Genomic DNA, 22,905 nt, shown 5'->3' on the forward strand with positions numbered 1-22,905 from the left:
GGGCACGTTCCAAGATACCGCTGGCTGCAGCTCAAATAAGTTGTCTTCTGCTGCTTACAAAAAAGATATTATTTCTGAAAGGCCAGGCTACTTCTAGGTCCCAGAATAGTTCCGTTGTGTCAGAAGGAAAGTGAAGCCTGGGGGTACAGACGGGGCGACCTTTGGGACGGCTGACCCCGTGTTCCTCCATAGAAAGACCCGGAATAGTGAAGTTTTTGTGTCGCTTTATCCTCCAGATTATATATAATTTTACGCCTAGGGCCGATGTGAATAGTTCAGAGTGGTCGTTAACTGGTTATCTCTGCCTGGCGCCCAGACTGGTGTTACACGTTACCCTCCTGTTAGGTGGCGGAAAAAAAAAAGGTGGAAGTTTAAGCTTCCAAAAATAACCTTAAAAATTACTAATTTATTGTTTTTGCCCTTTAGTTGGTATCTGGTGCTGCACTTTATAACAAATGCCCTGCCAGCCCCTCTTAGGCCTATTTCAGTTATCCATCTTGGCTTCTTAGATATGTTGCCGCCTTTCTCCACCCTAGGATGCCATTAAGCTCATCAGCGGTGTAGTCCTGCAGATCTGAATGGGGACATTGCAGGTGGCTCTAGTCCTTGGTCCCGGCCACCTGCCACCTTGCAGTCTCGCTGTATTGCACGTTTCAGCTCTATAGGGCTCATTTACTAAAACCGTCATATTGCATTGTGGTTAGGTATCATCGGGAGCATGAAGCTACAGCTGGGGCTATTCACATGGACATTTTTTTTTTTAATGGCCAGTGAATAGTGGCTGTCAAAAAATAAGACTTGGCCACTTCCACGGCCAGATGGACCCCATTGAAATCAATGGGACAGTTTTTAGCGGTCGTTAGACAGGAGTACACCCATCTAACAGCCGTTGGGTACACTAGTGATAATGGCATTGCGTGCTCCCTGTATAATCGCTCGAAGAGCAGGTCCTTCTACATTAAGTGAAGAACAACTGTCCCTGCACTTGGCGGTGGCATAATAAAAAATCCTGCAGGTTATTAGTACTGGGGGCCACTATGGGGAGCATTATTAATACTGGGGGCAACTATGGGGAGCATTATTAATACTGGGGGCCACTATGGGGAGCATTATTAATACTGGGGGCCACTATGGGTGACATTATTAATACTTGGGGGCCACTATGGGGAGCATTAGGTATACTATAGGGGTTAACTTTTAAATAATATACATTGTTTTTTTAAATCATCCAACCTCTGCGGACAGATTCCTTCTCCGGTCACATCCGGCATTTAGTAAACATCATACAACTGAAATATGGAAATTTCCTGCTTGGGGGAGTAATTCCCTTCTGAGCTCGGAGCGGAGTCTCCAGGATCTCCGGCTGAAACCCTTTCCATGTAAGAAATGACTTCTCCCCTTCTGTATATTTCTCATGCTTCTATTTTGGGCTCTCGTTTGTCAATGTGGACACTTCTCTCCCTCTGCTGTGAGCGCTGACGCATTTTGGTTTAATGTTTGGTTTCTACGTTTACATTCAACACATTACCAAACCGGCTTATTAACCCTTTCGCTGGGCTTGGTTCACTGTGCTTAGATTTAAAAGACCACTAAACCGTCCATAGTTTAGGAGCGTTATAAGAGGAGCGGCTGATATCAGTCACATATGAGATAATGTCTCTGGAGGTTGTATCAGCTCTGGAGCGTTATAATAGGAGCGGCTGATATCAGTCACATATGATATAATGTCTCTGGAGGTTATATCAGCGCTGGAGCATTATAAGAGGAGCTGCTGATATCAGTCACATATGATGTAATGTCTCTGGAGGTTATATCAGCACTGGAGTGTTATAAGAGGAGCGGCTGATATTAGTCACATATAATGTAATGTCTCTGGAGGTTATATCAGTGCTGGAGTGTTATAAGAAGAGCTGCTGATATCAGTCACATAGGATGTAATGTCTCTGGAGATTATATCAGCACTGAAGCGTTATAAGAGGAGCGGCTGATAAAATTGAGTTTATTTCTCTTTAGGCAACATGTTTCGGGCCTTTGTCTGACTAAGGGGTCGGTTTGGCATGAAACGTGTTGCCAAAGACAAATAAACTTTACTTATTACTCATCTGACATCCTGAACTTACCTGGTTGCGCCGCCGCCGATTCCTCCGTGCTGATATGTCTGGCAGCATCGGCCACCTGCTTCTTCACATGCCATGAAGGGTGTTAAGCTCCTAGCCCCACCAGCTGTGTGCCCACTATCCAGATACGCGGTCCCACCTGTAAGCGCCGATCTCCCCTCTTAGTGACGGTTACTTCTATACATTCACATGTCGCCATCTTCTCTCCGTTCGCCGATTTGGACCTCGAAGTATAATTATAGTAATTAGAGAAGTCGCAGAGAAATGAGCAGGTCAGGCGTTAATCTGCATCAATTATCTGCGTATGTGGTAAAGTACATGTCTAAAAATCACCGCAGCCCCGGCTTAGAAATATCTGATGTGAACATTTATAAGAAACAATTATAAGCCATGATCTCAGCCTGAAAATTCAAAGACGCATTAACCCCAAAGCCAGAAATGTATGAAAAAAGTGCACACATGGATGTAAGTGTCTCAGCACTGCAGATGTGACTGGGAGTAGTCATCATGGGGGGCAGGGCGGTTTGGGCACTAACCATTACTCATCTCATTGCTCTACTATCAGCTTCTCCCCAGTGTGAAATGGCTGATAACAGTTTATATGTACTTGCAGTGAGCATTATTCAAATACTGTGACATTACTGTGCACATTACCTCTGCACTGTGACATCACTGTGTGCATTACCTCTGCACTGTGACATCACTGTGCGCATTACCTCTGCACTGTGACATCACTGTGCGCATTACCTCTGCACTGTGACATCACTGTGCGCATTACCTCTGCACTGTGACATCACTGTGCGCATTACCTCTGCACTGTGACATCACTGTGCGCATTACCTCTGCACTGTGACATCACTGTGCGCATTACCCCTGCACTGTGACATCAACGTGCGCATTACGGCTGCACTGTGACATCAACGTGTGCATTAGGCCTCATGCACACAACTGTTGTGTGTTTTGCAGTCCTCAAAACACGGATGGCATCCGTGTGCGTTCCACAATTTGCGGAACGGCCTGGACAGCCATTAATATAACTGCCGATCCTTGTCCCCAAACGCGGACAAGAATAGGACAGGTTATATTTTTTGGGCGGACCACGGAACGGAGCAACGGATGCAGACAGCACACGGAGTGCTGTCCACATCTTTTGGTGCCCCATTGAAGTGAACGGGTCCGCATCCGAAACGCCAAAACTGCGGCTCAGTTGCGGACCAAAACAACGGCCGTGTGCGTGAGGCCTAATTCCTCTTCTTTCCTGGTCTGAACCTTGCAGTGAAGGTGGTCATGGTGGAGTGGTGAGTGCAGTGACAATAGTCTGATAAATTGGTGGGGGGGGGGGTGTTTCTCCCAGTGTCACTCTTGCTACAGAAGGTTAAGCCAGGACTGCAGATAGCGAGTCGCTTACTAGTCTAATCCTTTGCAATCCTTTGTATGACAGGGATGTCGTGTTTACTACAAGAGGATGTTCTGATGAATTATAGATGTCAATAATGGCCGAGCGCTTCTTTATTTCCTCTGCTCTCTGCAGTCATAGAACTTTCTTTGTGTCTGCCACAACAATGCATTTGGTGGTGAGAAGTGGCTGCAGAGCTGAAGGGGAGATTTCTGTATGTGGATAAAGGGCGCTCCCTGCCACAACACCCGGCTGGCTCTGTCAGTGAGCGGAGGGCTGAACAGACTGCCAGCTGGAGCGGGCAGGGTATGAATGAGGCTCATCTCTGCTATTCAGCGAGGCTTTGTGCTCTCCTGGGCTCTTCACTTAGGATTGTGCAGAGAACTTGACATCAATACAAATGACACGATAAAGGTATTGTGAGACTGTACATGAGCGCAGTCTGCGCCTCCGCTCCTCCACCTGATCGGGCCCCATTCATTAGAAAATCACCTGCTAAAATATAAACTGTTTACAAAGATGATCTATGACTTTTTTGGGGGTCCATAGATGAAAGAGGCCCCACTATGCCCCTCCTCTCTGGGTTCCTCTGGCGCCCCCTCCCTGGGTTCCTCTGGCGCCCCCTCCCTGGGTTCCTCTGGCGCCCCCTCCCTGGTCTCCTCTGGCGCCCCCTTCTCTGGGCTCCTCTGGCACCCCCCCTCTCTGGGCTCCTCTGGCGCCCCCCTCCCTGAGCTCCTCTGGCGCCCCCGTCCCTGGGCCCCTCAGAATGGCCGTGTGCATTGTACCTTTTGCGGATCAGCATGTTTTTTATTAGAGCGACATTTACCCCAAAGAACTATAGATATATATAGGGGGCACGTACATAAAACAATAAGTACAATAAGCATTGGCAAGACCAGTTTGAGACTGGTACAAATGGAGAGAGGGCCCTGCCCGCGAGGCTTACAATCTACAAGGTATGAGGGAAGGGTGATGAACGATCACTTATACGAGCAGCCATAGACTGTGTCTCAGGACACGTTGGGTATTTCTCGTCCCCTCCCCCACCTATCACAGGTATCTGTAAGTAAGGAATGGCCGTGTCATCCATAACTGCAGTCTAACTAGATTGACTACAAATACCTAGTCTGACTGCTCCACCATCCAGCTTATGGTAGGTCCCTTACTCCTAGGGTGGGGTGTGCATGGTGAGGTAGGTGGCCTTCCATAAGCCGGCATTGATGTCTGAGTACGTATGGGGGAAGAACAGCACAGAACAGAAACCTCCACGGACCCCATTATAAGTCAGTGGGGTCTGTTGGTTGCCATTCAGATGCATGATATGTTGGCGCTGTCAAAGCATCATGATGCAGATGTGAACAGAGCCTATGGGCGTTAGAGCAGACCATACGCATGAAGCACACACCAGTTATTATCTGCGCAGCCGCTGACTGGGACCGGCTTCCATTTCTGACATTTTCCAGAGCTCCGCTCCAGTCTGCACTTCTTACTGGGAGGAGGCGCAGTCTGCTTTTTTACCACCTCTGCTCGTTGGCTTTCTTAAAGGTTGCTCATCAGCAGTTTACATTGCTCCACAGGGGGAACTCTATATTCATTTTGAGCTCACTGGCTCTGATTCCTGGGAGCGCTGCTTTGGTCACCTGTGTTCTGCTTTCTTCAGTTTTTACATGCCTCATTATAACGAGGTGGGGGGACTGTAAATGATTTATAAATAGCTGCCCGTTTCCGCCACTCCAGACCATGTGACCTCGTCGTCCATCACAGTCTTATCTTCTTCCTCAGCGATCACTCTCGTGTCCATTAGTTGCTGGTTGCGTCCACCTCTATTTTCCGTTGCAGACATGGTGATTAATTCTTGGTTCGCATGCGACTCCCGTTGTCTGTCAGTTGCTACCTTGTATGCAGCATATGGCTGAGCATTGGTGGAACTTCGACATCTACGGTAGAACTTGCTCGCTTTCAGTGCAGTGCGGCTCTCTGAATCGCTGTCGCACCTCTTCCCTGCCTGAAGTGGCTGATCACAGAGGACAACGCCTCGCTATCGAATCTTGCTTTCGTATATGATACCAATGTGTTCCAAGCTGGAAATTCAGGAAATTTCTTGACGTGAAGTCCAGCTCCGCTATGTAAACCATTGCAGCAGTCCACATGTATGTGACCTCACGGCAGCGAGCCGTGTGCACTTCATACATGAGCGGGTTTTCATGCCTGACGTGGTAATTGTAGCTTCCTCTGACCGCTCTCGTCAGCTCTCGGCAGTCTCTACATTTGATGCAAGAAAAGACTGAATCTCTTGACCTATTTATAAGTCTCTAATAAACAGCAGCGGGGAGAAGACGTGTTCTGCGGCTCCCTGGTTGCATCTGTGCCACAGTGCTGGACCCATCACCAATGGCAGCAGAGGGCATTGACGTATAACAGGGTACAGTGGGTTCCACCAAAGGGTCATCTTTCCGGAAAAATAGCAAAGTAGCGTTATTATTTTCTGTCAAATGTGATGCAATCTGGGCCGGAGGCTCCGGACAGAGATGGGAACACGGCCTGACATTATCTCATGACAATGGCGCTTGTCGGGGGGTGGGAAAAAATCAGGCAGCAAGCGAACACTCAGCACTTGTTGGGTCGAAAGCAGGAGAAAGGGCAAGGAACGGAGTGGGGGTGACTAGGTCCAAATTGTTGTAAATGTCTTTTTTATTAATACCTGCCCGATTACATCCAGGGGCGAAATTCCAATTACACAAAGCCTAAGACACCAAGAACAAGTACTGACGGAGTACAACGGCGAGTAACCAAACGGCAAAGGAGTGTCACGCATCAGCCGGGTTAAAGGGGTTCTCTGGGCTTTTTATATTGATGACCTCTCCGCCGCTCAGTTGTATGTAAGGAAGGCGCGCATATGGCGTCTCCCTTCTCTCTTCCTGATCTCCATAGAGATATCAGCAGCGAGCAGGAAGAGAGACGGGAGATGGCACGCGCTGATCGGCGGAGGTGTCGGATCCCCCGCTGATCTGATATCAATATTAAAAGCGTCGGTGAAGAGAAATCCTGATTGCACCTTAGACATGTAACATAAAGATATCACTGCAGACCTCGCAATCCACCCGGGTCTATAGGGGTCTAAGGGAACGCTTTACGTTAGATACTTACTCCATGGGCCCCTAGTCCTATGAAACTTTTGCATATCCCGAAGAGCCAAAAAGCTAAACTTTTCTAGCCATAAGATTTGAGCAACTTTTTGTATCCAGTGAGAGATCCGGGGGCGTTAGTATCCTTCTAACATAAAGGTGTCATAGCTTTAGCCGCCAAAACCAGGACCACCCACAGACTTCTGGCCTCCTGAAGTTGGGCCCCAGCTACACCTAAAGATCTGGGAGGGCCTCATCTACCAAAATACATCAGATTGTGATGTCAGAACGTATGAGGTGGTGCAGTGTGGATGCCGGTGAACTGTACATCAGTTTTTCGTGTATCTGGAGGTTTTGGAGGATGTTTCTATCGTTTTCGCCCCTCGGCCCCCGTCTTCTCATCATATGATTTGCACGGTTAAAGCTCTTTCAGTCGTGACCTTGCTGCAGAGACACAGAGATGACTTGTCGCTTTGCTGAATTTGGCATTTTTTGCCATCAGGGGTTTTCTCATGAACACAGCATTTTATTTCCCATAAAGCACTTGAGCTGCAATCATTCCGGGGAGCAGCAGCAGATTTTTAACCGGCGGGCAAATAAATTTCACTGGAGCGTGCACTGGACCACCAGTCGCTCCATGGTGCCTGCCTGCAGCCCTGGGAAACCCCACCAGTTCCCGTCCTGTCACCGCAGCACGACTGTATGTGATGTTCAGCAGAGAACGTTACCAGGGGAATATCTGTAGAGAAATCGTCTTCTATTTCATTTACTGGATACAATGATTTGCAGATCCCTCTGAATTCTCAGTCCGGACGACTACAGGAGTATAACATTGATGGTCTGTCATCAGGATAGGTGCAGGTGAAACCTCGGGGACCCCACAGATCAGCGCGGCTGTGCCTGGTACTGCAGGGTGTCTTATTCACAGGCAGAGCTGCAGTACCAGGCTTAGCCATCAATCCAGGTGAGGCGCTGTGCTTGGGTAAACTATGAAAGGGATGTAGAGTTCCCAGGAGCGCCACGGCCCCTTAATTGTGCCGATTGCTTTGGGGCTCAGACCCCCGCTGATGAAAGGAGAGCCCCTTTAAACTGAACATTTTTAGAAGTCAATGAACATGAAAGTAGATTGGAGGGGGTAATAATTGGGCATTTGTATATGCCATTCATGATCCCGGAAAAGCTGAGTGACTATGGCATCCATTAATGCCTGGCACAGCTGACAACACAACTGAGGTGTGAGACACTGAGAACCTCGCAGGCTTCCCTGACTCTACATTCCCGGCGAGCTTTTTGCCCAGGTAATGGGTGCACACCGCAATGCCAGCTGCTTGGCACTTCTCGTAGGGCAGAATTACTGATTGCTATCTGCAGGTCCAGCTGAGCCGCCTCTGTATCTGCGGAGGCTAGGGCGAAAATGTCATTAATGTGAACAGTGTGAGAAAGCTAACAGCCTGTAAAGGGAGCTGCAAGGCGAGCCTGGAACAAGCAAATCTTAAGCCGCCTGCCTGGTATTAGCGGTGCCAGGCACTACCCAATTGGATGCCTCAGTAATCCAGCTCTGGGATTTCACACCGCTCTCGCTCAGTCCGCCTTTGTTGTATTTCCAGGGGATTTTTTTGTGCTAAAACCTCCATTCCGCTTACCCCAAGCGCCTGGAAATGTAAGCAGCATCCTCCAAGCACCTCCCCCCCCCCTCCGCACAAGAACTGGATTTAAGGTGTTCATCTCCTTCCGGGGGTCTGCATTAAGCTGGGTCGGCCGCTGGAATAGATTTCTCTTTTTGTGGTTATCGCCCTCTTTTTGGCGATGGAGCATCAGGAAAATGAGTTTGCTGTACTTCGTGCAGAGATGGTTTAAGGGGCTTTAATGGTAAAAAAAAACATAATCCTTATTCCACAACTTTTACATATTTTGTGGTTCAAGTTGTCACCAGCTTTAAGATCTCTGCTTGTTGTCAGTGAATTTGAGCATTTTTGCTTGCATCCAGAGGCCAAAAACCTGTAATGATGTAATACTTCTCACAGCAGAGGGCTTGTTGCAATGTGGAATTCTAGACCAGTGTTTCCCAATGTTTAGCAGATTACCCTCAAACTCTCATAAATGACACTGAAGATCATAACCTGTGGAGCAAAAAATGTAGGAAAGTGCAAGGGCCCCCTACAGACTCGTCCGGTACTGCAGGCCGAGATCAGAGTCTGAACAGTGAGCTAAATGGCCTAGAAATCTCTAAACACTGATTAGGGTGCACTCTTCCCCAAGGAGAGGCAGTACCCCCCAAAATCCTGACTTGGCCTCTCACCCACTTAAGCCAGTTCTCTCTGCTCTGCACTAATGAGGGACAATTACCCTGAAACAGCTGTCTGCAGAGGAGATGCCGGCTTAGTTATTATCTGAGTTATGTCTCAAGGCCTGTTTAAAGGGTGGTACATTGACTTATAGGATAGATGCCTTACATCTGGTGGCATCAAAGGCAGAGCTTGTTAACAGCTCATTTGCATCCCTTCCCAAAATTCCCATTCACTCACAGCAAGCATAGATGAAAACCACTTTTTATGCAGCAGGCGACTTGACTTGCTGTCTTCACCACTTGCACTTCTGCATGTTTGTATGGATTTGCCCTTTATGCAGTTGCCTAGTATATTCTGTAAATCGGCTCTAAAAACTTTAAATTTGCCCAGAATGCACTTCACGGGTTGTGGATGGGTATGCAATAAAGAGAAGAGCAGAAGCAATGACTGTTTCTGTGTGTGCACTTATCTGTCTCTGCTTGCGGCCCGTGTGTGTGCACTTATCTGTCTCTGCTCGCAGCCCATGTGTGTGCACTTATCTGTCTCTGTTCGCGGCCCATGTGTGTGCACTTATCTGTCTCTGCTCGCGGTCCGTGTGTGTGCACTTATCTGTCTGTGTGCTCCCGTGTGTTTGCACTTATCTGTCTCTGTGCTCACTCCCCTGTGTGTGTGCACTTATCTGTCTCTGTGTGCTCCTGTGTGTGTGTGTGCACTTATCTGTCTCTGTCCTCGCGCCTCTGTGTGTGTGTGCACACTTATCTGTCTCTGTGCTCGCACCCCTGTGTGTGTGCACACTTATCTGTCTATGCACCAGTGTGTGTGCCTGTGTGCACCTACCTGTGTCCACGCTGCGCTATATATTTCTGCAGGACACTTACCTCTCCCCAGTTCCCTGCCCCATCCTTACAGAGGTGTACGACCCTTTCTTCTCTCGTCTTCGTGGCAGAGGTGACTTGTTCTCTCCAGAAATGCTCCTTGTTCTGCCTGTCTTTAAAAACCCAGCATGAAGATGAGCACAAATGGCAGAAGCGGAAACACAATGTGAATGGGGGGGGAGTTTGTTTTTGCAATTTATTTTTTGGCAGCAGGCGAAATTACAGTTGCTTTCCCTCCTAAGTGCTGCAAAGTGTTTGTGTTGAATCAGATTCTAATGACACCAGGTGTGCAAAGTGTGGAGCGCAGCGCGTGAACGGATTGTAGAAAGAGCTCGCTGGCTGCGGCTTTACACCATCGATACAGGCAGGAGGGAAGGCGGAGATGGCGGCATATAAACACACTGCAAGCCGCACCGGAAAACCTGCATGTGTTTTTACCGTGATTTTTGATGCAGTTGCAGTCTTTAACAAATGAAAAGCGCTAAGGCCTTGTTCACATTTCCGTTTTTCACTAACGTATGCCATCTGAATTTTCCACGGACAGTGCACGTTACCATTGATTTTAATGTTTGCTCACACACCACATGGGTCAGTGAAAAAAACGAGGGACCTGCACTACCTTGGTCCTTGATGTGGACCAGACATTCCCATTGAAGTCTATGGATCCATGAAAAACCACTGCTACAACACAGATAGCATCAGTGTTTCGTCCGTTTTTCACTGACCACTGGTGCAAGATGCTCTGGAAAATAGTTTTCAAATGAGCATTGTCCGTGGAAAACGGATGAGACATGGAGAACAAAAAATGAGCACACGGATGTCAAATGGACACGGAAATGTGAACAAAGCCTCAATTTACGCATTTCTCCTGTATAGACCGCCATCACGTTAAGAACCACAGCAAAAGGCCATGTTTTTGTTGTTTTTGACCTTGTGCTTTTAACCGCTCCTCGATGGATCCTCCTCTTCATGACTATTGTGGTGCCCCCTATGTCTTGTAGCAGGGAACCCTCCGGGGCGCAGTGGCCGCATTCATCATCCAGGTGACGGCAGGTTTTGGTGTAATCTCTGCCAATAAAGTTCTGCAAGTTGTCAGGTAAAATTTTTAGAGGTAAAATTAACACTTTCTCGAACTGCTCGCCGAATTTCAAGCCACATTTATCATGTGGGACAGTAAAGAGATTGTCTCACAATCTGCAGTTTCTGGATATTTACTGTCTAGTTTTCTTATTATTAGACCGTTCATGGAAAGGCACAAGGGGAGCGCCATAGGAAACCAGTCAGACTGTGCACGGTCCCAGACTGGGAGGTATTAGGGGGAAAACAGTAACCGCTCATTTGATCTAATGGGTTATAGCTGCAAAGATATATTATTTTCTTACCTGCAGACATTGAAGCTATTAGGGGAGCGGCGATATCACGTTAATTCCCTCACTGTCAGCCAATCAGAAGCCAGCCTGATGTTAATACATTTGGTACAGATCACTCCAATAGTCTCCTTTACTAAGACTGGCAGAAAAAAATGTCTTACTAAATGTGGGCGGCTGCAGTGGCCCGATGTGTCTAGCCTTGTTTTTGTTTACCTTTACTTTGAATTGGTCTTCAGCACTGCGGGAAACTAGTTCTCATTAGAGACCGAGCAGGTGAACAGGACCAGAACCTCAAAACAGCTGTCTACAGATGCATCTGAGGCACCTTATCCAGCCAACCAGTACCGTACCCTGTGGTAAGGAAGGACAGCACTCCGAACCAGCTGTCTACAGATGCATTTGAGGCACCTCATCCAGCCAACCAGTACCATACTCTGTGGTGAGGAGGGACAGCACCCCGATCCAGCGGTCTGCAGATGCATCTGAGGCACCTCATCCAACCAACCAGTACCATACTCTGTGGTGAGAAGGGACAGCCCCCCGAAACAGCTGTCTGCAGATGCATCTGAGGCACCTCATCCAGCCAACCAGTACCATACTCTGTGGTGAGGAGGGACAGCACCCCGATCCAACCACCCCCATCCTGCCACCCCCAATACTGTGTCCGCTGTGCTCCTCAATATTATACTGCAGAAACAGTCCCCCTGAAAATACTAGTGAATGCAGATAGTTCCTCACTCAATAATTACTGGCTCACAGTGCCCCACAAATAGTGTCCCTGATACTAATAGTGTAAATATAACTCTCCCCCCCCCAAAAATAATAATAATAATAATGAATTGTACTAAACTGATACTATGTCAGGGTATCCCCCCACAGTAATAGTGGTCCCAAAAGTCTCACAAATAGAAAAGAGTGCACTTAGTGTTAACAGTGCCTCCAATAGTAGTAATGCCCCCATTGTGCCCATACTAGTAATTATGTTCCCTGTAGTCCCCCAATAGTAATAAATCTCTTTATAATGTGTGCCAGTACAAAAAATACCCTCAGACCCCTATATCAGATCCTCACGCCCCCAATAGAAGACCTCAGATCAGACCCAATACAAATAAATATACTTGCCTCTCCTGCAGTCCCCGCTCGCTGGTCTTCTCTGAGCCCAGGTCATAGTGCGCACCTACCACCTGACCCCCGTCAGGGGTGAATGCAGCGCTTCACTCGCCTCTCCCCCAGCCGCTCCCGGAATACTAGTGAGCACTTCCATAATGAAAGTACTCACTAGTATTTGCTTTACAAGACACTCTCTTATATAGTGAAAGATACTGTAACTAGCGGTGAGCTACTGGCATGGCCCTCCTGTATGGGAGAATTATATATGGCATTTTTTGGCAGTATTATTCAGTACTGTGTGTCAATATTGCGCACCATTATATGGCGTTGTATGGTGGTATTATTTGGCGTTCTATGACGGTAAGGAAGGACAGCACTCCGAACCAGATGTCTACAGATGCATCTGAAGCACCTCATCCAGCCAACCAGTACCATGCTCTGTGGTGAGGAGGGACAGCACCCTGATCCATTGGTCTGCAGATGCATCTGAGGCACCTCATCCAGCCAACCAGTACCATACTCTGTGTTGAGAAGGGACAGCACACCGAAACAGCTGTCTGCAGATGCATCTGAGGCACCTCATCCAGCCAACCAGTACCATACTCTGTGGTGAGGAGGGACAGCACCCCGATCCAACGGTCTGCAGATGCATCTGAGGCACCTCATCCAGCCAACCAGTACCATACTCTGTGGTGAGGAAGGACAGCACTCCGAACCAGTTGTCTACAGATGCATCTGAGGCACCTCATCCAGCCAACCAGTGCCATACTCTGTGGTGAGGAGGGACAGCACCCCGATCCAGCGGTCTGCAGATGCATCTGAGGCACCTCATCCAGCCAACCAGTACCATGCTCTGTGGTGAGGAGGGACAGAACCCCGAAAAACAGCTGTCTGCAGATGCATCTGAGGCACCTCATCCAGCCAACCAGTACTATACTCTGTGGTGAGGAGGGACCGCACCCCGAACCAGCTGTCTACAGATGCATCTGAGGCACCTCATCCAACCAACCAGTACCATACTCTGTGGTGAGAAGGGACAGAACCCCGAAAAACAGCTGTCTGCAGATAGGTCACTCTTCCTTTTTGGAAAAGTCTCCGATATGAGCTAATTGGTGCTAATTTAGTGCTGAAAGCTGTTGGCTTCTGATGAGACTGCTTGCAAGGAATTAGACTGTCAGCTCTTGGGACAAGCAGAGTTGTGAATAGATACAGTGTGGTGTCCTATCCTGGTGCTGTATACAATGGCTGCTCAGGCCTCCAGGAGCCTATCCCGACCTCACATATGAAAGGCTTGTTTCTTAATCGGTTTTCTGGTTTCGCACCGTCCTTCTCTGCTTCCGGCTGAATATTTTATAAGTGCGGATGCCGAAGGACGGGTTCTCAGTCTTCTGGGTACTGGGGGTTTGATATAATTTTTTTTTCTTCTTTTCCCCTCTTATCTGTGTTTAGTGTCTAGTTAAACTTGTAACAGCCTGTTAATGTGTGGATGGATTATCTACAGCAGGATGAGCGTGAAGATCCACGGTCCCCAGAGCGGCTGCGTTTCCAGCATCTTCTGAGCAGTAAATACAAGCAAAAGAAAAAAAAAATCTGGATGGATGGTGCAGCTGCCCGGTACCACGGGGGAGATTGTCACCCACCTTCACACAGATCTTTAACCCATGTCATCTGCAGGCTGTGGAGTCGCAGGGGAAGCTTCTAAAAGGAGCGTGACCTCTTCCAAAGCCTCTTACCTTCCGCTATGACTTCAATTCTCACATTATTGATCCAGCCTTATGTGATTTCTTGGAATAATGAATTTCAAGGGTTTTATTCTTCCTGGAGAAGGCAGGGCCATTCAGTCAAGTTATCCTGTGTTACTGTGACAGTAGTATCCAGACCTTCGCGTGACCCCAGATCGTGAAATGCGGTATTTTGTCTTCACAATGTTCTGGGACCTGTTCAGCCATATTATAACTATTGATTTATCAGGCACCAGCATCTCCTCCAGCTTGGAGGGGAAAACCATCATATCTCTGGTCCATATTAATGGGACTCAACAGCTAAGGTCTATTTTCTCTCCACTGACTGTGACGGTGAAAGAAAGCTGGTGTTCCTTGTTCGTATTCTCCGTGATTGTAGACCCATTCAAGTGAATGGGTCCGTGAATACGGAATGCACATGGACGGTGCCCATGTATTGCGGACCCGCTGTATGCAGGCTGCAATATGGCCACAGGGGGCACACTGTCGTGTGCATGTAGCCTTGGGATCGGGTTGTGTGTATTTGTGCATTTCGATTGTTGCCCCCTGACACTTGTGATGTCCCATGGTAGCCCTCCTCTGTAGATCCGAGGGGCTGCGAGCATTCTGCCCTGTGTGTATTGAAGCTGGCTGCATGGCACTGTGCTGGGATAGGTGCCAGCGCGTGGGGTGTATCAGAGGAAGCAGGCTCCGGGATGTCTCCAGCCCAGACCACAGCCAGCTCTCCATCCGTGGGAGGAATGGCGTTGATGTAATGCTGCACTTTGCTATAACCTGTGGTTGCAGAACTGCTGAGTACACAGCTCGATGATGGCCGTCAGACAGACTCGCTGTTCCCCGGAATCTTCCTTCCTTCATTATGGGCAAATCCTGATTAGCTTGATGCATCGGGAACGCTTCCAAATGATGTTTCCTGTCTGTAACCTCTGGGTTTGGCTAATATATAATTATTTCCCAATAGTGGGTTATAAACCATAGGGACCGATCTCCAATCAGCCGTAACTTAATTAATGTCCCCCAACCTGATACACGAGCATATCCGGTACAATGACATGTCTTGTCACCTTCATAAATAGACCAATCTGACAACGTTCCGCCATGTGACTGGGTCTGACACCCTTCACATTGTCTGTACAGCACTTCTATGGGCCAGCATGCCATACTGATAGATGTGGCTCGATGGCTCCAGAACCTCCCAGATCCGCTCGTATTGGCATGCAGTATTATATGTAATGTCAAAATGATGGGCATCTGTGGGGCTCGGCAGACCCTCTTGTAAGTCGGTGTGGTCTGTCAGGCACTGGCTGAGCGTTGAGGCTTCTGTTAAAAGCTGAAGCTGCAGTGCTAATGTGAACAGAGCCTTACTATAGATGCATTAGCAGGAGGCTGCTATGAGGGGCGACCACCCCGGGTGACTCGGGTCCCTATTGGTGATGTGAGCATGGGCAAGACTATGGTAAACATGGGACCCTGATTCCTGCTGTCACCTTCCATCCAAAAATATGGGGGTGCATTTTCCTCCTTGACCTGTGGGTTACTTTTTCTCTGGGACCCCCTATCCTATATACATGCCTTACCAACAGGTCCACTCATAATTACAAGGATTCTGGGACTGACGTGAGTTTTCCATGGTAAAGTGAGAATGTGACGCTATCCCAGTGGGACCCGTTTTACTCTTTGCAGATTCTCTTTGGATTGCATTGAAGTAAAATGTGTTGAAAAGCAGAAACGTGTGTCACCATCATAGCGGTATCCCGGAAATGTGCGCTATAATGAGGGAAGGATATGGAGGAGAATCGGGGGGGTAAAAGCTTTCTTGGCCGCCTCGCTCCCCAGTATATATATTATGTAATGGGAATAACATTCTGAGATGATGAAGTCCATAAAACGTTCCCCTGGTGTCACTACAAACACTGTTACTTTTTCCGTCAAGCAATTTAGAGCTGCGTCTGGCCCAGCAGAGGCCTTTAGTCTATAGCGGGAGCGTCAGGAGCCGCAGGTCTGGGCGGCTTTAGAGAGCGCTCTGCTAGCAGGGGCTTAGCTAAAGGATCATGGGTCCTGGGGCAAGAGTTCACTTTGTGGCAATGGGCAGGGGTTCATCTAGCTTTTCTGCTGCCTGAGGCTACAATTGAAACGCCACCCCCCTTCCCCATGACATTCTCAACCTCACCCCTTCCCTCCAGCCCAATACTGTGTCCGCTGTGCTCCTCAATATTATACTGCAGAAACAGTCCCCCTGAAAATACTAGTACATGCAGATAGTTCCTCACTCAATAATTACTGGCTCACAGTGCCCCACAAATAGTGTCCCTGATACTAATAGTGTAAATATAACCCCCCCCTCAAAATGATTGTACTAAACTGATACTATGTCAGGGTATCCCCCCACAGTAATAGTGGTCCCAAAAGTCCCACCAATAGAAAAGAGTGCACTTAGTGTTAACAGTGCCCCCATTGTGCCCATACTAGTAATTATGTTCCCTGTAGTCCCCTAATAGTAATAAATCTCTTTATAATGTGTGCCAGTACAAACAAATACCCTCAGACCCCCATATTAGATCCTCAGGCCCCCAAATAAATATACTTGCCACTCCTGCAGTCCCTGCTTGCTGGTCTTCTCTGAGCCCAGGTCATAGTGCGCACCTACCACCTAATCCCCGTCAGGGGTGAGTACAGCGCTTCACTCGCCTCTCCCCCCGCTCCCGGAATACTAGTGAGCACTTCCATAATGAAAGTACTCACTAGTATTTGCTTTACAAGACACTCTCTTATATAGTGAAAGATACTGTAACTAGCGGTGAGCTACTGGCATGGCCCTCCTGTATGGGAGAATTATATATGCCATTTTATGGCAGTATTATTTGGTATTGTGCGTCAATATTGCGTGGCATTATATGGCGTTGTATGACGGTATGTGAGTATACACATTCAGGACCTCGTTTGCTTGTTACCCAGGGCCCCATGATCTATAAAACTGGTCCTGGCATTCGTAAGGAAAATGTGGGGTTGGGAGATCGCAGTGCGGGGTGCAGTTACACTCAGCCTCCTGTCCCTGGCGCTCTTTACAACAGTCAGTGGTGGGGACATAATGACCTATTATGCTGCGCTAGAAGGACCCTATGATGGTGGAGGTCTCCCATAAGGTAGAGGTCTCATGGAGCAGCACTTAGTACCCCTCCCAGTACATAAGCGGCGCCTCGTGCCATTGATGTCGCGTTATTCCAGTATGCCATGTTTCCTGCCCAGAGGATACTGACGGACCCGGCAGTCCTCTTCTTGCGCCATCTTAAATGCCCTCTATGTATAATACAAAGCGTTTCCATTTCTTGTGGCCCGGTACCTCTCTGGCCGCTCCCGGCGGTCCGCTCCTGTGCCAGGAATGAGTTCATGTGAAAGTGATCAGTCTTTGTACATGAATAATAGAAAACGCTTCCTTCATTAATAATGTTTTCCTTCTGTTGCTCCCCAGGAAATCATTGAGAGGAGAAGCGACATCTGTTCATCCGTAGATTGCGGGGGCAGGGGGCGCGCTGTGGCCTCATACCGAGTCTTATAGCGGAATATGGGAACCTAAGCACCTGCTGTAGCCAGGAGCCCCTCGTGGAAGCTTAAGGGTTGGAGCTCAGGCCGCCCGCCTCATAGTTCCTTCATATATGGTGACACTATGGATCCCAGTGTGGCTCCTACATCGGGCCCCCAGCACATCTGTGCATGTGATATAGCGAGTTGTCCGCTCTGCCCCGGTCGGGTCCTGCTGATGTTTTTAGTGGAATCTGTCATATATCCATCGGCGTCAAAGAGGGACAGGAGGGTGAATGATTGACAGGCAGCAGGTGGAGGGGATGAGCAGGGTGATACCATGCTAAGTGATCGGCGCTTTTACATCAGCCGCTTGCTGTACATGCGCTGCGCCTATTATATACAGAGCCATGTACAGATCCAATATGGACGTCATTATCACTCAGCTTCATAGTTCTCCTGTATCCCTGCAGGGGAAAGCTGGGTGCTAACCCCAGTGGGAGTGTTAATGGCCGCCATTTCTATGTGGTGCTGGTTATATACTCTGGTCTGTACATATTGTTCCTCTTGCTCCACGTTCTCTGTTTGCAGCTCGTCCTAACCTCTCTGTTCTGTTCCATGCAGGAGCGTCTCTGAGAGCGGAACGCCGGATGAATTGACCACCCTACACCAGGCCTGGAGAGGAGACCGCTTGTAAATATGGTGCCTTACTCCCCCCAGACCCAGCTCATCGTCCTGGCAATGCTCCTCTACTCGGCGATCACCACTGAAGCAGACAGTAAGTGCCCGCGGATTCTCGTTATACCATTATAATGTTCAGGGGAGCTGGTAAAGGGAGAAATAATCCCTATGTGAGCCCCTACTGATTACAGGACTGTATGTGGTTATATAGGGACTACTGATCCCTATGTCAGCCCCTACTGCTTACAGGACTGTATGTGGTTATATAAGGGACTACTGACCCCTATGTCAGCCCCTACTGCTTACAGGACTGTATGTGGTTATATAAGGGACTAGTGATCCCTATGTCAGCCCCTACTAGTTACAGGACTGTATGTGGTTATATAAGGGACTAATGATCCCTATGTCAGCCCCTACTAGTTACAGGGCCGTATGTGGTTATATAAGGGACTAGCGATCCCTATGTCAGCCCCTACTGCTTAGAGGATTGTATGTGGTTATATAAGGGACTAATGATCCCTATGTCAGCCGCTACTGCTTACAGGACTGTATGTGGTTATATAAGGGACTATGGTCCCTATCTCCGCCCTTTCTGCTTACAGGACTGTAGCTGTAATCAGTTTCTTCACATACATGACGGACATGTGAATGTCAGGACGGACAGGTGCTCCTGCGCAGTAGATTGGCGCATCTCCCAACTACCTGTCTATTTTGCCCATGAGTCTCGGGAGCGTTTCGCAGTCCGTGTAACAATGGCCGCTTATCAGTAAGTGCACTATTGAATAGTCTGAGTAAAGCGCCTCCGTGGTGTTCTTCATATTGAGCGAAGCCTTTGTTCTGCGGATTGGAAGAGCTCGCTGCTTGTAATTCTCCGTAATATCATTACTGTGCATCATTATTAGGCTTCACCGCCACATCCGTCTTTGTGTTGTTTTGTGTTTCACATAAATTAAAACCACTTAGCGCATCCACGAGTGTGAATCGTAGCCAGTACGTGGCACGACAAGTGGCTGTTCAGTGTCGGGCTGGAGAGGACCCAGCAATAATGAACTGCAGCTGCTGCTCCGCTCCATCCAAGGAATTCATCTGCCGTGTAATAGCACGCTGATCTCCTGTCACCCCTGATCTCTGGCGTAAGTGCAGCGTAGAAAAACTATCTATTTCACCGTTAATTTCTAGTGAATGGCTAGGCTGCATTCTCAATGATGTCACCGCTGATCTCTAGTGAATGGATAGGCGGCGTTCTCAGTGATGTCACCGCTGATCTCTAGTGAATGGATAGGCGGCGTTCTCAGTGATGTCACCGCTGATCTCTAGTGAATGGATAGGCTGCATTCTCAGTGATGTCACCGCTGATCTCTAGTGAATAGATAGCCGGCATTCTCAGTGATGTCACCGCTGATCTCTAGTGAATGGATAGGCGGCGTTCTCAGTGATGTCACCGCTGATCTCTTGTGAATGGGTAGGCTGCATTCGCAGCGATGTCACAGCTGATCTCTAGTGTATGGATAGGCGGCGTTCTCAGCAATGTCACCGCTGATCTCTAGTGTATGGATAGGCGCCATTCTCAGTGATGTCACCGCTGATCTCTAGTGTATGGATAGGCGGCATTCTCAGTGATGTCACCGCTGATCTCTAGTGTATGGATAGGCGGCGTTCTCAGTAGTCCTGTGTGTCTGTCGTACTGTTTCATGGCGTCTCAGGTTTTATTGCTTTATCCTCTGCATTTAAAATGCCCGTCCGCTGTCAGAAAGGCCTGGAAACAGCGCCGCGCCATTCTGCCGACTGGTTAATTAGATGGAGACGTGACCGAAGCCTCCTCTACAGAACAGGTTGAGTTTTTTTATTATTATTTTTTTCGTTGGAGAAACTTTGTGATAGAAAATAAGACGACTGGTCGGTCTTCTCGGGCGAGCTGTCACTTTCCGGTTGCGGTGACCGCCACCCATTATCCCTGCGCTCATCCCCTCTGATTGTTTTACTCCTCTCCTCCGGGTCAGCCAGATCTCGATTGCTTTCAGGAACTTGACGCAAGGACTTAGAAAATGTCATCTCTAATGGCTAAAAAAGCTGAGCCCGTCTCCTGGATGATTACCGGAGGATAAGTCTCTCCAGGAATCAGAACCTGAAGGAAGGCATCTTTGGCGCTGAGCACAGCGCCGTGTCTCTTCTATTGGATTCTGCTCTCAGCTAGAAACGTCCCGTTAGGTTCGCACATCAGTTATTTCCATCAGTTATTGTGAGTTGAAACCAGGCACAGATCTGCGCCTCTTCTGTGTTTGACCAACACCTGGTTTTGGCTCCTAATAACTGAAGTGTGAACCAGGCCTTACTCTGCACACGGCCCATGGCAGGTCCGGGCCCCTGAGTGACACTTACTCATCCCTGGCCCATCTATAGTCCTCACTATGACCGCCCTCCTACGGCTTCACCGGGGATCGCGCATGGATGTTTGGTTCCTTTCCTTTGATCTCTACTGAATGGATAGGCAGCATTGTCAGTGATGTCACCGCTGATCTCTAGTGATGGATAGGCTGTATTCTCATTATTAATTCAGAGCATAAACCACTTACCTTTAATTATATGCAGCCGGTAATTAAAGGGGATCTCTCACTTCAGCAAAAGGCATTCATAATGTAGAGAAAGTTAATACAAGGCACTTACTAATGTATTGTGATTCTCCATATTGCTTCCATTGCTGGTTGGATTCATTTTTCACATCATACACTGCTCGTTTCCATGGTAACGACCACCCCGTAGTCCAACTATGATGGTCGTGCTTGCGCACTGTAGGAAACAGCTCCGGCCTCTCTGGTCTGTGACCATTGGAGTGCAAATAGGCACGCATGTGCTGCAGATCCCGTCCCGACCACCTCATATATCTCCGCTGCAGCTGTGGTCGTAACTAGGGATGAGCGAATCGACTTCGGATGAAACATCTAAAGTCGATTCGCATAAAACATTGTTCTAATACCGTACGGAGCAGGAGCTTCATATAGTATTAGAATGTATTGGCTCCGATGAGCCAAAGTTTTGCGAGACTTTGGGTAATAAAGTCCCGAACCCCAGGTACCACTTCGCTCATCGTCGTAGCCCCTGTATATAAGTATTGTACAATGTGATGGAAAAATTAATCCAGCCAGCAAAGGAAGCAATATGGAGAATCACAATACATTAGGAAGTGTCTTGTATCGTCTACCAAATAAATGCTATTTAATGAAGGCGACGATCCCTTTAATGCTCTCTCCCTCGGCTGCGTCTCGCACTTCGCTCTCAGGCCTGTGGTCGAGGTTGAATCTGCTGGACGGTCTGGATCTGTTGATGCCTCGGGTACGATTAGCCAGAAAATCCTGTCCCGGCCGCTGTGCAATCACAGGAAAGTGCTACAATTTGTAGTCTATGCAATTTGGCTCCAGAGAAAATCATCTCTGACAGTGGAGATAAGCGGCGACTCTGACTCATTTTGTGAAACTTTTTTTTTCTTCTTCTCTCCACATCTTTACATACAATAGCACTTTGTCTGAAAGTTCTGAACTTTGAAGTGGAAGTGTGCAGAAAATACGCTCCTCGCGTCTGAAATCTCCCAGTCAAGTACAATGAACCAAAGCTGCGAGGAAAACACTTAAGAGCTGAGAGATGAAAAGTCTCCGGCTTTAGAATATGACAATTTGGTGATGTTGACTCCTCCGCACGACGATTGTTTCACCAGGAGCTGGATGTATCCAGAGACTGACAGATTCAGGGAATAGAGGAATGTGGACACATAGCGGAACTCGCAGAATACCGCCTACACCCCCGCCCTGACAGATCTTGTGTCACCAGCACCTTGAATGCCGGGAGGTTTTCTGGGACTGATGGTTTATCCATATAGGATGGTGATTGCCGGTGGGGTACCGGACCCCGGTTCTCCTGCCAGTCGGCGGTGGTTGCCTCCATTTATTGTGGACACAAGCGGAGCGTTTCCTCCACGATGGTGTCAGCAGCTCATACTGGGGCACATACACTCATCGGCCAAACCCGCTGGATCAGCCGTCTGTATAGGGGTGTTCGGACAGCTTGGATTTCAACAACTCCTTTTGTTTTCACGGGAAATAAGCCGCCACCAGAAACTTACCCTCCTCTTCCCATTGAGGACACATACCCACTTAGCCAAACCATGTGTATAGGGAGTCAGAAGGAATAGCTGACGGCCAAATGAGCTGGCCAATCATTGGCTGCAGAGACACATGTGGCCCCCATCCATGCAAGAAGTTTACATTCGGGGACCGAAGCGCAGTGAATACAGCAGTGAACCCATGATGCCAGAACCGAGCATCAGGGAGCAGGTAAGTATGCTTCCCTTGACCGGTCCCGCTGGGTGGGGCATGTTAAGACACTAGTTAAAGCCACGGAGGTCCCTTCGAGATTTCTCTCTGATGTCTCATTTATTATAGAGACCTATGAGCAAAATTAGCATTCACGTTTTTGTCTTCCATGTTCTTTCCCTGTGTCTCATGGGGCAGAAACTGTATCTATGTGCATCCTGAGTTTCCTGATGCACACTAGAACACATTTACTAAGGCTGGCTTTTTACGCCGGTCTTGGTTTCCCCTTTGTGCTGCCATTAGATTTGTCTAACTTATGATAAGGCATGCACATTGTCATAAATTAGGCACAGCAATTGCTATTTAAGATAATAAAAT

General features: G+C 48.3%; 1 protein-coding gene across 5 annotated transcripts in view; it reads left to right on the top strand.

Annotated features, from left to right (window-relative positions):
• PTPRF (protein tyrosine phosphatase receptor type F) overlaps nt 1–22,905 on the top strand; it is a 196,640-nt gene that overhangs the window by 28,371 nt on the left and 145,364 nt on the right. For all 5 annotated transcript variants that reach the window (XM_044300617.1, XM_044300616.1, XM_044300619.1 and 2 more), the window contains exon 2: nt 18,167–18,320. In XM_044300617.1, coding sequence (XP_044156552.1) covers nt 18,242–18,320 — 79 coding nt within the window. In that variant the 5' untranslated portion in view covers nt 18,167–18,241. The remainder of the gene's footprint in view (nt 1–18,166; nt 18,321–22,905) is intronic.

Source organism: Bufo gargarizans, chromosome 7 (assembly GCF_014858855.1).
Source record: "Bufo gargarizans isolate SCDJY-AF-19 chromosome 7, ASM1485885v1, whole genome shotgun sequence".
Taxonomy (NCBI): domain Eukaryota; kingdom Metazoa; phylum Chordata; class Amphibia; order Anura; family Bufonidae; genus Bufo; species Bufo gargarizans.